Genomic DNA, 16,064 nt, shown 5'->3' with positions numbered 1-16,064 from the left:
ATAGTCAGCCCACTGTGTCTGTCACTTTGAAGAACAATCTGGTCAAGCTGCAGGCTAAAAGACACACTGGCCAGGCTCCAACAGAAGGGAAAACCTCCATCTAATTTTAATATTTAACAACAAAGCTCATAACAAATATCTTTGGCAGACACGCCGGATCAGAACAAGGTATTGCCAGCAAACCAAATTAGAAACAATATCATGCCATAACTAAAGGGCTGATAGCGATCTGCAGAAGGGGGCAAAAATGCTGCAAGGAGCGTGGGGCATCCTCCGTTTCGCAGAGGTATGTTCTCTGCAACGGAGATCTCCGAGCCAGCTCCCTGGCTCACATGCAGCTTGGCCCTGGCCTCTCCAGCTTAAAGACCTGGCAGCATTTGCAGAGCAGCTGTCCAGGAGATACGGGTAGGAGCTGACTGGTAGCTACTCCATGTGAAAGAGCAGCAGAAAGGGACCGGGATGGGGGGCAGAATCTGGCACGGTGTCTTCAGGCATACTGCTGGTGTGTATCATTCGCTACGCTTTCCAGAAGTCTCAAAAAGTTGATGAGTAGGTTGTTATTTAAATGTTGCTCCTTCTTGGCTGGTATGTCTTACACAAGAAGTGTTGCTGCGTAGCTACAATATGGCCTATGAGATGCGAGACTGCTTATTAATTGTGCCACACATTTCATGGAATGATGTACAATTGAGCTTTTGCATGTTTGTTTTCTCATTGTGGTTGGCCCTAGAATAAAAGAGTAAAAACCGTTCTGTTCAGTTGAGCAGCCTCCTCTGCAGGAACGGTACCAACCTACAAAACCAGGGCTTCTCAAGGAACTGTCCAAATGAAACACATCCATACAAGTGAAATATGGCCCTATTCTGCTTTCACCCATTTCCCAAAGGCTTTCTTTAAAATTCCTCTTCATGTTATTGGACTGGCCACTCAGCTTCACTGCTGCACGTATGGCCATGTCAGCCTCGTTCACCCACACTTTCTTAAACAATCTGGCACCCTCTGGACCCGAATATTTCACATGTGCTCTACCCCGTGAGATGAAAATGAGAGTGATACTCTTCCCTCTCCCCAGACTCTGCTCTTTTCCTGACCGCATTGTCCCACACCATCTTCCCGGGGCTCTCAGCTACTCCCTTCTGCCAGCTGGTTGTCTTAACACCATCTGTTCCTGGAAGAAGCTATCTTTAACTACTTCACATCAGGTCTGCAAAGCCTTATTTTTTTTCATCATAGTCTTATTGCTGAATTACAGTTTTTCTCTTCTGCATTAGTACCCCACTGACAGCTTTTGGAAAACTCCTTTATTGGTGAAGGAGAGTTGATAACACTTGCAACAACAAATCTTTCCTTTTTTAGTAGGACCAATGAGTAATACAAACTTAACTTTTTTCCCTCTTAACTTTAGTGAAAGACACTAATAAAAGCTCCCAAAGCTCCTTTATAAAACTTCAGCATTCTAATAAGATGAACAGGTTCAAAGCAAAGTGAAACTGGCTCATTGTACTTTCTAGGTTGTAGTATCAATTCCAAATACACAAAACTGTAGGCAGTACTGTTGCTTTTTTTCCCCTACTATTTGCACACACTGAATTGTGTTACTTTGGGAGGAGGTGTTTCTGTTGATAAAACTGTGGAACATACTACTTAATTTTATCATGATTCACATTTTACCACAGTCTGAGATCCATTTGTCAAATAACTTCTGTAGAAACATGACTTCATTTTACATGGAGAGCGCTGAAAAATATGTGGAAAGATGTGTGGGACTGAGCATGGCAAATGAGACTGGGAATTTGTAACTTGCCTACAGGATTGCCAGTGGCCTCTCATTCTCTTTGCCAACTGGCAGTGTTTCACTGTTTCTTTTGAATATTCTCGTCTAGGTAATACTGTCGGCAGTTCTCAAAAATAATAAAAGGATACATTGAGCCCTTGGCTGCTGTCTTCATGCTTGGTAATATGTGCTGGCAGCACTACCATAACGTACATTTTGATTTTTTTTCATCAGAGCAGTCTGGATATATGAGCATGTCAGGTACGACTAAGGGTAGCCTACTGATTTGACATCCAGTGGTGCACCTTGAGAGATAAGATTCAATCTAAACTTTAACTCTACAGAATATGATATTGGTTATGATACTAATTCACAAAGGTTTGTAATTGGGAACTAGAAAGATGCTTCTTCTGAAGAAAAGGAAAGAAAAAAGTCAAACTAAATGTCTCTAATTACAGAGGAAATCATACGCTGCCTCAAATCTGAAGTGAGAGTCCAATCCATCTACTCTTTGTTCAGAACAAGCTTCCTACAAAGGCATGCACAATTCGATTTTTTTGCTGTCTGGTGCTGTCTGGAACACGATCCACTTTCTAAAAACATAGTGGGGTTTTAATCACAGGCTTGCAGATATTACCACAAGAACCTAAAACACTGGCAAACTCCTCTACATCATTTACTTTTTTCATCTAACATGGGCAGGTTTGGATTTCAACTTTCTACCAGAAACTTATGTTTTTTCACAACATTAGGAAACTTTGCATGACCCAGGGTATGTAGGGTATGTTGAGTGCCTGATTTTTGTTCAGCATGGACTTTGTGGGCTTGCGCACAGCTGAGGGGACCTGAATTCAATGACAATAGGATGAGTTTCTGTTTCAGTGCAACACACCCTTTATACCCACAGTATCTCAACATGCAAAATTGAGCATTTTATGAATGTGAACGTTTCTTTGCCTAAAACATATTTAGTTTATTACACACAAAAGAAATGTATTTTCCCCTCTATCTTTTTATCTGGTTGGAACCTGGTTCTCTGTGTGCGTGTGTAGCAGTAGTAGGAACAAAGGCAGGCAAATAGGAAAGGCAGGCATATATGAGATAAACCAGACACAAGTAAATATGTCAAAATACTAAAATGTGAAAGAAAAATAACTATTTGTGTAGGCTATGGGAAAATAATCCCTCCTCATTCTCCAACTACTCATTGTCAATTTTCCCAGCACTGCCTTAATTCCCTCAAAACAACCCAGAACAACAAAGCAGCCTTCAACCCTGTGGGAGCAAACCATAAACCCCCACTGAAAATTCTTAAGGAATTATCTCCTGGTTTAGGAGTTCAGATGCATTTCAAACAGACTGAAGTTAGTGGTATTTTTGCCACTGACTTGAGCTGATACAAGCTGAAGTCCTCCGTATAATTGTAATTAAAAGTATACTATGTTATGGTAAAGGAGAAATGCATCATCTTTTTTTTTTTTCTTTTTTTTTTCCTTCTAGCTAAAAAGTATTCCTTCCTTCCACTGGTCTAAGATGTTGTACCAAAGGGATAAGAGGAATACCCATCTGAGTTACAACAGAAACCCTTGTGTGGTATTGAAAGAAGTACAGAGCACAACAAAGCTAGTGGACATCATGGAATGGGCCAAGAACATTCCCAACAGGCTAGCTGAATGAGAAGTCCTTATTTCGGAGAGCTCGTGATCACAGATGCAGGCCATTTGGTGCCCCTGGGAACCGAACAGTCCCTGCCACATTTGATTCACCAGCACAGACCTGGCCTTTCAGTGTGCACGGTTGCTCTGGTCCCATTAATTCCCTGTTCCATTACGGCCTTGTTACTTTTGAGTTCAGAGAACTGAAGTCTTGATAAATGGAACAGAATGGGCAACCAGCTCCTAGTGATAACCAGGTCAAATATTTTGAAAAATAAATATTCATAAAAATCAAAGTATCACTTTTTCTATCATTTTTACTATATTGCGTGGGACAAATAATAGGAAGCTTACTAATTATGGATAAAACGTTGGTAAATCTAATAAAAAGGTGACGGTCTCAAACTTCATACATAATACAACTTCCCTGAAAATGGTGGTTTGTTTCTAAGAGAAATAAGAGACAACTTCCAAAGAATAGCAGGAGGATTGTTAGTATAGCACACCGATGACACACTGTTCTGTGGGGACCAAAAAAGCTTCACTAGAAAATATAAAAAATGCACTGAAGTGGGCTATGTTCTATATGAGACCCTGCACTGGGCCTGGCTGGGATGGAGCTTTCTTCATAGCAGCCTGCGTGGCACTATCTTTTTGATTTGTGGTTAAAATAGTGTTGATAATACACCAATGTTTTAGCTATCGCTGAGCAGTGCTTGAAGACCATCAAGGTTCTCTTTTTCCCACTCTGCCCCAACAGTGAGTAGGCTTCGGGTGGGCAAGAGGCTGAGAGGGGACACACCAAGGACAGCTGACCTGAACTGGCTAAAGGGGTAGTAGTCCATATCATACAGGGCCATGCTCAGCAATAAAAGCCAGAGGTAGAAGAAGAGGATGGGGAGTTTTGTCTTCCAGGATAGACATTGCTTGAAGACTGCCTGATTATTGGTCTGGTTTTGGGAGACGGTGAGTGACTGCCTTTGCATCACTTTTTTATACATATATATATTTTTTTTCCTATTTCCTCCACTTATTTAACTGTCTTCATCTAAACCCACAAGTTTTTTTGCTTTTGCTCTTCCTGTTGAGGGATGTGAGGGGAGTGAGCAAGTGCCTGGGTGGGTGCTTAACAGCTGGCTGGGGTCAACCCGCAACACACACCCCAAATATAGTGTTTTGGAGACCTTCTTTCCCTCTTCATTGATACCTGTGTATTTCAGCATATTTGTCTCAAGAAGCCATTGATTAACATAATTCAATATGGTGTAGAAAAATATATAAGCTGGCGTAGAAAATCCCTTTCCCCTGCTATTTGGTCAAATCAGCCCATTTTCCTGTAGTTTTGGTCTCACAATATTAAACTTTCTGTGAAACAAAAGTATCAGTTACTTGAGATGGAAAGCTTACATAAATTTTACTGACATTGCATTGCAACTGGCATGGTCTACCACAGTGAAATTTCTAGGAAGTACTTACGCATTTCTGCAAACAGCTGCCTTCTTTCTGCCATGGTATTTCCTCTTTTCCCGCAATCTTCAATCATTCTGGAAGACAAAATCATGTGAAAATATTGAGCATTATTCCCAGGCTGACCATACGTGTTTAAGCATCCAGAATCGATCCCGGTGAACCTTTGAGGTTGACTGGTGCTCCAAATGTACCCAGTGCCTTTTGCCAGCCTCTCTGTGGCATCGTTTGTGGGGAAGCTGGTCCCAAAATTGTCCTCCATTCCCTAGACTCTTCTTTCAAGCATTTGTTTTCCCTCTCTCTCTCTCCCAAAGGCAATGTTTCGTTTTTCCGCTTGATGTAACTGACTGACTTACATAACACAAGCTCTGAAATTCAATTTAGGTTTTCTTAAATAAGGAATCTTCAGTTTAAGTTATATAAGAGTGAAGACATCATAAAAGATTCAGATATTATTTTATAGTTTAGAAAATGTCTTTCTTGCCAGTTCTGGGTGGAAGAAACAGAAACAAAAAATAACACAACAGCAACTAAATCCATATAACACCTCTATTTACTCAAGCAACTACACTCCAAATATTCATTCAAATTCAAGACAGTATGGTTCTGATTAAATGAGTCCCAGTAAAAGGCTCAGAAGTAAGGATATTTTTTCCTTCAGTTCTCAGATATCCAAGTCTTCAGAATATTACTAAGAGTGCTACTTCTGGAGAGAGAATAAACAGCTTCCTTCACAGCCAGCATTCAAACTGGAAAAGACTAAAGCCTCCAGAATAAAGACAAACGCCTTTAGCAGCACTCAAAAAATGAAACCAGTGTCAGCTTCACCACTTCCTATGGATAATTACTCTAGCAAACCAAAATCTTTCCCTCCCTGCCAAGCCCGGTTAGGGCTTCTGACCTGCATTTTAATCTACACCCTTATCTCAACTAGATTGTGTGAGATAACATTGGGCCACCTGGGATAAAAAAAGAGATACTCTGTAGAGAAACACAATCCGAAATATACCACTGTCTCCAGTAGCAAACCCACACATGTATTTAATAGGAAGGATGAAAGTATTGGATGCTGAAGGCTACCATCTGCCCACCAAAGGGCTCAGGATGGAAGACCAGTTTCCTTTTACTTCTTGGAGAAAGGAAGGCAATCACATAAGAGTTTTTTGATTTTTTTTTTTTCTTCCATAATGCACTGTTCAAATGAAGTGCTGCTACATTATAGCTGTCTTTTCCAAATAGTCTATTCGGTTCTCAGAGTACTGATAAAGGCTCCACTAAAGTGCTATTTACAGTGGACGTTTTGTGATGTGAGCAGCAGCCCCACTAGGAGGAGGACAAAGGGTACGGCTGCAGCGTGTTTGCAGGTATATTCAAGTTCACTCATGCTCTAATTTGGCTGGGAGTGATACGGATGTGTGTAGCATGGCATTAAGCTGCAGCTAATATAGCCTGCCCTTCTGCAGAGATAACAGCTTTCAATACAGAGCTTTACTGAGGTGGCCACGCAGCCCCTGATCTGAAGCTCGTTCACGTCTTGCTGGTGGAGAAGTGTCAGGGAAGGCTCACATCTATCTGCAAAATGAGATATACCTTAAGATCCCCAGCCTGCATCCTAAATAGGAATGTTGTTTGTCCCTGCATCAGCCTTAATTCTCTGCCCATAAAAGATGAAAAATTAGGTAATCCCACTAACCCCAGCTCGAATCTCCCACCCCTTTCTCCTTCTAAAAGAACTTACAGCAGTAGACAAACTTGCTATGGAAAACCACCAGCTCTCCTACGACAGGTGGGTTAATAAAGCCATTTGAAAAGAGCATCTTTTATCAGGCAGGACAGTTGAGTGAATACTTCACAGCAAATACAGTTTTAGATTAACTTTTATTATTTGTAGAGTTGTTCACAACGGCCTCCCTATGGAAGCCTGAGTTATGTGTAGATAAATACAAATAACTTTGAAAGACTCTCACTGCAGTAGATATTTTTCAGATTTTAAAACCTTCATCCAAAATGACAATCCTGAAGTTCTCTGCAACAGCATATATGCCATTAAGCTAATGAGAACATCAGTGGTGGCAGTATTTTTGGAAGTATCCTCTATCCCTTCTTTGCATCTTTTCCGGATAGAAATAAAAAGAAAGACAGACAATGTTGCTCAATAATTATTATTTTTGAGTTCCCATTGATAGGAACTCATTCATCTTTACCTTCCAAGCTTTTCTTACACATTTTTAACTCTAGAATGCACCCGAGCCACTGCTCAGCTAATGACGATGGTCATGGGTTTTGTGCATTTCCCTTTTTAAGCTTGTTCACCTTAGAATGACAGAATCATGGGACCACTTAGGTTGGAAAAGACCTCCAAGACAATCTGGTCCAACCGTTAACCTAGCACTGCCAAGTCTACCGCTAACCTATGTCCCTAAGCACCACATCTACACATTTTTTGAATACCTCCTTGCTCCAGCTCGCAGATACGAAGCTCAGCTCTTAAACTCAGAGTACAAAGACTTGTACTTTGAGGTGGCAATGTTCTCAGTTCAGTCCTTGGGGCTGGCCATGAGCATAATTGACTATAATCACGTTCTGATATTTCTCATTTGGCTTACAACAGATGTCAATTCACAGAAAAAAAGTACTTTTTGTTCTACAGGGAAAAAAAGCAAATCACAAAGCGAACTTTATTATACTTTACAAAACAGAATAAATTATCAGAGACATAATTTTTAAAAATATTAATTCATGTATACTCTTCCCAGAGTAGAAAAGACATATTTGTCTTCTCTTGATCCCTTCCACTATCTGTTTCCCTTCACTTTTCTCCTGAGAAATAACTCCTCCACTGCAGGTAGGGAGAACACCTACTGTGCATCTAATTAAAATTCTTGTCATGGGCTAATTAGTAATGTACTGATTAGCAAGGTATTAAGGCTTCACTATATTACAGACATTCTAGAGCAGAAATCATTCCAAACATAAGGTTTCCAGCCTCTGAAAAAGATACCGTGAATGTTTCACGTCCACTGGTGCTTTGAGCTGAAATCTTTTATAACATCCGCAGAGCTTGAGGGAAAACAATCAATAAACAAATAGCTTAGTCTGATTTGAGCCGTTTCATGTGCAATTCCATCTTCATGCTTGTCATGTATCAGAAGCATAGTTGGCTCATTTTTTAGTATACTTTATTTGTTTATAAAATCTGGGAGGGAATAGTTTATACGCATAAGGTGAGAACTACATGCCTTATTTTTCTTTCCTTTGTGCCGCTTTGATTTACGAATAATATAATAACTTCTGTCTCACATAAGTGTTTTTTCTTGCTTTAGTGTATCTAGGATAAATAGCTTATTTTATTAACCTCTGTTCTAATCATCCCCCTTGTAATTAGTGTATTTCTAGTTCTTGAGCTACTGCCCGTGCTTGGTAAAAGCAATGCCTGCTACCACTAAATCATTAGCTCCAAAACACAAAAAGAGGTAACTGCCTGTTTACCTGGAGAAGGAGCTCCCTACTTGAGTGTTCTGTAAACTTAATAGGAAACTGTCAAAAATTACTAATGTGACACACACATACGTGCTCAGTTTGACGACTCTGAGAAAAGCCACCCCATTAACACTTCGACAAATCCCCATCTTGTTCATCTGTGACAGATGAAGTGCCACAGGGAGTCAGGAAGTGTGCCAGCGAGGAAAATCGTATGCTGAAATTGATTAATTGTGGCATGGAAAATTTACAAAGTCCCACGTGATGGCTGTGACGCAGCTGCACATTTTTACATCTTTGACACAAGAGGCTCCTAATCCTGACCAGTGACATTCCTGCCCGCCTTGCAGACTGCATAAAAGTTGCTCTTCCCATTGCAGCTGGCACAGAGGAAAAAGAAAAACACTTCTGTCTGCCTGAGTCTTGTCCAAATGTGCTCACTGCGGCTCTGAAGTGCCTGGGAATGTTCTGGGATGGAAATTCTAGTTGGACGTTTTGCTCCAGAAGAATTGGTAAAATCAACAGTGAGTATCCCAAGATCACTTCTGGAATTTGGTAGACTATCAATAAGGCTCGAGCATCCTTTATCTAAGCAGCCTGTATTTCCCTGCTGTGGAAATTTTCAACTCCCAATCTAAACAACTATTTCTTTTCCTACCATGAAATTTCAGAAGACTTCAATTTAGATATTTGCCCTGGTATCTTTGAGAGTTGGAGGAATTAGGATGCAGAGAAATGTGCAGGTTTCTCTGTGGTTGATCTTCATGCTACTGACAAATCAGATGCTATTTCCTATGCAGCTGGTCGAAATTTAAACCCAGGTTTGACTAGACAATAGTAACATCTTTCAGTAGCACAGGCTTCTTGTCTGCCATTGCTTGGGACAGTTTTATCAGAGTGCCGCTATTCCTTTTCAGGCATTATCAGCTCCAGAAATTTTGATGCCTGGAAATGAAAGAGCCTGCTGGGGTCTAGCTTTCAGTGATTTGATGAGGAACTCAAAAGCTCTAGTCGATAGCTGGGTTTGAAGCACTGTTCATGCGGAAGTCATGTAATATGAAAGAGAAGATTTCAAACCCATAGTTTTTCCCTCTTCCATATTCTCCAAATTCAGCCCTGGTAGGTGGGTGCTGCTCAGCCAACTAAAGCAGAGCTATAGCTGCTTATTTCAAAGTGAATTTGGACCAGAGAATAGAGGGTTAAAAGGGACTGTGAGTGCTAACTAAAACTGTATTTGCCAAGTTCCCAACCTCAGCAATCCTTGAAGTTAATAACTAGAATCATGGAAGGCCATTTCTGAGCCCTCTTCCCCTTAATGGATTTATTGGTGCCTTATGAATGTCTTGTTTCACATCTTTTAATGAAGCAGATCCATAATAGGCATCTCTCAGCTTTACATTCCAGGACTAATCTTTGGCACTATAATAAAATTGTTCACTGCTTTTTCCTGAGGCTAGGTATAATTGCATTGCACTTACAGTACTTGTTTGTATTTTATCTAGATGAGCTTTTACAGTGAAGAAGTAAAATAAAAGCTGTTGCTAAGCTTACTTTCAACTTGAGTCTCAGCAAATCCACCTCTTCTTAATTTTGTCATATTTTTGCAATTTTAATATTACCCCCCCAAAAAAATCTCTCTTGATGTATTCTTTCAGCAAAATGTGTCTCTCGTTTTTAAGAAAAAAATTTCCAAAAATTTTTCATCAGTTCCCCTTTTGGATCTCCGTATCCTTAGTAGGAAACTGTCAAAAATGTCCTATAAGGCATCCACTGCAACTCATTTTCGTAACATCCAGTATTCAAAGAAGTTTGAGTGTCATGCAAATCTTATTTGGGAGGTCTGAGAAACGAATTGGGGAAAATTTAATGGTAAAGAAAGATTTGATTGGGGAAAGTTTGATGCTAAGGCAAAAAAGAACAATTCGGAGATAGAAAACATGAGAGTCAAAGCACACTAATTTCATATTTAATACTGTACAGAATGAGAATCTTAACAGAGGATGTCAAGACTGACAATTCACTTCAGGGAGCGAGCGAACCACCAGTCATTCATTTTCCACGCGCACCAGGCATTGTCAAGTTTAAGAATTCAAATAGTTATTAATTAGGCCAGAATATATCCTAAAACCATTATTTTTCTGCTATCTATGTGTGCTTGTATAGCTTTCAGCTTTTCTCTGCAAAACTAAGGAGGAGGAGTTCTCTCATGTAACAGAGAATCTTACAACTCCAGACATGAAAGACACATAACAAAAACAATACTTGAGACTTACTACAAATATGTGAAACTTTATAAAACTGCCTTGCATGAATTGCTCGGATGCATTTTTCCAACCATGTGCTTTTATAGTCAGCCTTCCTGGCACTATAAGAAACTGATCCATTGGATGAAACACTGCAGGAAAACCAGTGTTCAATGCTTCAAATACGTTTTGACCCTCTGAGAGTATAAAATGATCCAATAAAATAATTTTAGTCAGCTCCAATTTTTTTTTCTCCAGTACTTCATTGACATCACTTCTGATAAAATAGTTCTGATAAAGAGTAACGATTGATTGTAGCTAAATGGTGCAGATTTAAATACAGCTCGTCAAAGTCCCATTGAAATGCTACCTTTAAATCATATTTAGTCTGAGTTTCATGAAATATTTTAGAACAAATAAAGCAGGTATTGATTTTCTTTATACTCCACGATGTTTCAGAGCCTTTGTACAGCCGAGGACTTGTCAGAAATAACTTCCGCTAACAGTCATGTCTTTTTTTGTTATACTAAAAACATTCCAGAAAAAGAACAAACCCTCCAAAACTCAGACGCAGAAGTCAACAATATTCAATACCAAATCTGCTTGTCTGATGTGTTAATCTGTTACGGGAGCTTTGCCATGCCCTCATCACGGACCTGGATTTCACCCAAAATGTAGTTTTTCATTCAACATATGTTTTTATACTATTTTACTAAAAAAAAAAACAGGATCAATAAAGTATTGATTACCTCTAACCACTCTAATTTGTGATTCTATTTCTTTCAGTTGCTTAGGCAAAGAATAATTTGTAGGGAAAACCTTAATGAAACTCAGGGCGTAAAAAGTTAGAAGGACTTTATCACAGGAAGCGTGTAATTGATATCTGATACTTTGGTACTCTGGTCTTCTCTCAGGTCTTTCATTTGCCGTTGTAGAGGCACAAAGGAGGTTGCAGGATTTCACATATAATTAAACTCCTACTTAGTCAAAGGTTTCTTTCAGTTCTTCTTGTGCTGGCATAATTAAACCCAAATTCATTTGAGTAAGCTGTCAGTGATACAATTGTGTTGGGAAGCATTTCCTGGCTTCTGCCAATTTTAATAATACAAGTTGTCAGTTTTTGTAAATAGGGATTTGATGATTATTTGCTGTAGGACAGTGGGTACTTTCATCTCCTTTGAATTACAAAAACATCTAAATAAACCAAATGGTAGCTGTGGGAGAAGATACATTCCCAGGCAGTTGAAATTATTGAGCTCCTTTGCGTGCACTGGGAAAATCTTTCACTGAAAGTATTGTTGAGTAGTCAAACAAATTAGTTAATAAGGGAGCTGCTGGCTTCTGTCACCTTATCTGATCAATAGTTTCAGCATCCAAACTATTAATTGAATAGCCATTGATTTAGAGAAGATGAAACGACCTTATCAGCTAAGAAGAGTTTTCCATTATTCAATTGAGATCCAAGAAGAATTTAAACTTTTTCGTCTTTATGCACGAAATAGGTCCCTTTGGACTTTTTCTACTTTTTAGTTTTCTGAAACATTGTAACAAATTGGTTCATGAAAACATATTCTGAGTTTTATCTAAAAAGCTAAGAATTATAGCTAAGAAAAAAGATTCTTTAAAACCATTCCCATGGAAATCCAAGTCCCTCAAGAACTAATTTGGGGAAAGGTGGAAAACAAATTACAAATGAAAGAATGATGAGGCACTGATGAAAATGGTCACATATATTCTTTCATAGTGGTAGCTGCTAATTTGTCTTAAGTTCAGTGATAGCAGGCACTAGAAGAGAAGAATAGCACTAGGATGGCAATTATTGAACTTATGAGCATTTTGGGGATAAGTATAGATCTTTAATGCAAGTAACAGCAACATACAGGCTGATCTAATCAATATCTGAAGAAGGCATTTTAGCAATTAGCTATTGTCAAGGAATAAGGAAACAGGAGATTTTCTCCTTTTTACTTGGCCATATCCCTTCTGTGAGCAGCCTGATGACTTGGGTAAAAGTACAACTTCATCCTTTTGGTAGCTGTATTCTGTATTCAGCTGAAGACTAAAGCAGACACCAACTTTTAAATTCTGTTTTCAGCTTTTAATTCTGCTTTTAATTCTGTTTTCAAGTGCCAGATCACAATTAAGGACACCTGTCTAAGTCTTATTATAAGTTTGTGGTGGGAAAATAAGTGCCATATGTATTGTTCAAATGATTTCATTTGGCAGCCTTAGCTACAACAGTTCAGTCCTCAAGATATTCAGTTAAGATACTAACTGTCCAAAGTCATAATGATCGATATCAGTGTCTCTGTATTCTCATTCTGTACCTGCCTGCACACCCATGAATGATCACACCAGCTGTACAGCAATACAATTGCTATATCCAATAGAGACATAACAGCTAGGTTGGCAGTACCACGTGATAAGAGAATAAAAAGCAGGAAAAAATCCAAGCAATGAGGCATCTAAATTTGTAAAAATGTAAGTGACCAGAAATTACAGCCAAATACAAACATTTGGGAGTCTTCTAACAATGAACACAAAGGAAAGGCAAACTCAGATAGGCTCCAGTTCAACAAAAGCTGCCTTTAATACGTCCTTATTCAGCAAACCCTTTATACACCCATTAGACTTAAAGGATATGCTTGAACTCCATTGTGCTGACTGAGTATTAGCTGAAAAGGAATGGACTGCTGAACTGGCTCGAAGATTTTTCTATTCTGTCCTTAATAAACACCTTACAAAAAAAGACACAACACAACCAATGAATAGAAGAAGGAATGCACTTGGAAATGGCACTTGGAGAAGGCAGAATTCCTTCCACTACAAGATGGGCTTTAGTGACATCGAGATGAATGTGAACTCTCATACATCCTCTGCATAACTGAGAACGTATGTCCACATATATGTAGAACTTTACAGAGTACTGAGGTCACTTAGAAAACACAAGGGATCAAAGAATTTAAGAGAATTAAGAGGGTAAAAACCACAAGAATCTTTCTGTCTTTCATCCTCTTCTCTTCATTATTTGGCTGTATGTTGAGATGCTGTTCAGGACACTCCCGTAAAAGTGAACTGCAGAGGAGACCTACATTTTCTGTCAGTTCATACACCACTGGTTATTCCTCAAGTATCCCACCACAGAAGGCTAGCATAATCTCTTATGTTACAAAACTGCCTTTGATGCAAATGTATTCTGTCTTTGCCTCCCAGCAAGTTCAGGCCTGCAGTTGCTGAACTACTCACATGCAGCATTACCATACTTTTTCACATTAGCCTGGTTAACTCATTTCAGTGATTAATAACGTGTGGCTATTTATTAGGAGTGGGAATTTTTGCAAAACTATGCATTTAATAAATGGTAAATCAGGCATCTTACATCCTCACTACAAAATAAAGTGTTAGATGTAAGGTGCTGAGGGGCTGTAATAACTTAATTAACAAAAAAACCCAACCACACAACAACCCTTATTTCAACAGGTACAGGATGACAGGAAATGAAAGCCGCTGCAAACTAAAAAAATGGCTATTTTGATATGCACTACCGGCTAGTTTATTTTTCCAAATAAAAAACCTAATACACCAAATTACTTTTAACCTAATTAAAATCTGACATTATTTTATTAGGCAATATCATTATTACGATAGTGTACAGAAGAAAATGAAATACAATATAATTATGTAGCAAATAGTCTTATACACTAAGCCAGAAAACAGATCTAACGTTTGAAATATTGAAGGCAAAGCTAATGGCTGGTGATGCCTGTAAGCGGACACAGCAGAAATACCTTGCTTTGTATGATTACTGATCCTGTTCGTTCTTCTCAGATATGCACATTGACACTGCTTGGACCCTGCTAAATTCAAGTTACTGTTGTATATACAAAATATGCTCAAAGACAAATATTTTTAACAAAACATTATTACTTATATTGTGAAGGAATGTTTAGGTTATAAAAATCCTTCCAGTGCAGCATAAACTTTTCAGCTGATAGAAATATGCTGGTGAGCAGGCATTCATCTGAAGAAGTTTTGGTGTCCTGACTCTACCTCTCAGATGGTGAGGAGGGAATGTGAAGAAAGCAAAGGGGAGAACAACAACCGCAGAAGAACAGCTCATCAGGCTGGCAGCTATGTTTGCAAGGATTCCTGGTGTGCTTTGAAATCCCGCAACACTTGTTAAGGAGATTTTTGTTCATGTAAATGAAGTAGTTTCTAGTTTCTTAGAAACACCAATCTAAGGGCAGTCAAGACAAAACACATGCTCCTATGCAAGCGTTGCTCTAGGATGCTCAGAATGCATTAGCTTTTGTGGAAAAAATTACTTTTGCAACACTAACTGCAGGTTACAAGAGGTGTCAAAACAGTCAAGATACAGTCACAGAGCACTTTAGGTCTGTACGTGGTTCTGTCATGTTTCACAACAGACTAGAGTTCCTCAGACTAATATTTCAGTACCTCCTTCATTTACAAGGATCTCATTCCTTCTGTTTCTGCTCAGGTCTATTATTCTACCTAGGTTTAGTACAAAAATAAGTTTGCATTTAAATGCACACCTAAAGGTGTGACGGAAATTAAATGGTTTACATGCTGTAAGTCTCCCATTGCCAGGAGCAATTAATGGTCTGAAGCTCACATTGTCACCGGTGCAGGATAGCCGGATAGCCCTGGGAGAAGTGCTGTGGACTTCAGCAAGGCTATTCAATACAAATGAATGAAGAAGAGGATCCAAACCCAGCTCTAGGAAACCAGTTACTGTGGCATCCTTTTGCAAGTTAATATTGGAGGCCGCAGCTGACTACTTCTTGTTTGGCGAATTAAGCAGATATAAGCTAAGCAATACAACAGCTCTTCCACAGCAGCTCATGGACAGGACGCGGAGTTCCTGCTCCACAAAACAGACAGCAGGGAAGACTTTTTTTCCTCCCATAGAAAACCGAAGAGGGCACAAGAGGCCTGCTGCAAGATGTGCAGACGCACAGTCAACGCTGCAAAGCACAAACCTGAGAGCACAGCTGGAGCGGTGACCAAAACCCAACAGGCAAGTGAAACATGGCTGTGTCCCACCACAGCTGATGCTGATCTTTGTGCCTGGAGACTGAGGAAATCTGGCATACATCATCCTTTCCCTTCTCACAAGCTGGTATCAGCTGTTAAGGTTTTAATTAGGCTGGCTGTGACAGATGGTTCGTAACAATCCAGGACCACCAGTCTCTAAGTTTTGGGGGATACTCTGTGAGATTGAATCAGTAAGACTGCAAGTTACTGTACAGCCATATTGGACTTCCCTGTCCCTGTCTTTATGTCATGGTCACTTTCAGCAGCAGTTTTTTAAAAAACAAACAACTCACTATTTTTATGTGAACGGTCACAAATAACACCCAGCGGAGCAATCCCAGCCACTGAACTTCTAGCTGTCACAGTGTGATTTCCAAGATCCAGCAC

General features: G+C 39.4%; 1 protein-coding gene across 18 annotated transcripts in view; it reads right to left on the bottom strand.

Annotated features, from left to right (window-relative positions):
- Positions 1 to 16,064, bottom strand: part of DTNA (dystrobrevin alpha) — a 234,486-nt gene that overhangs the window by 94,672 nt on the left and 123,750 nt on the right. For all 18 annotated transcript variants that reach the window (XM_080578415.1, XM_080578412.1, XM_080578423.1 and 15 more), the window contains one exon: positions 4,906 to 4,973. In XM_080578415.1, coding sequence (XP_080434541.1) covers positions 4,906 to 4,972 — 67 coding nt within the window. In that variant the 5' untranslated portion in view covers position 4,973. Of the gene's footprint in view, positions 1 to 4,905; positions 4,974 to 16,064 lie in introns of those variants that run through there.

The sequence above is a fragment of the Anser brachyrhynchus genome (assembly GCF_964034855.1).
Source record: "Anser brachyrhynchus genome assembly, chromosome: 2".
Taxonomy (NCBI): Eukaryota; Metazoa; Chordata; class Aves; order Anseriformes; family Anatidae; genus Anser; species Anser brachyrhynchus.
The sequence above is the reverse complement of the archived record's forward strand: the minus strand, read 5'-3'. Positions and strand labels throughout refer to the sequence as shown.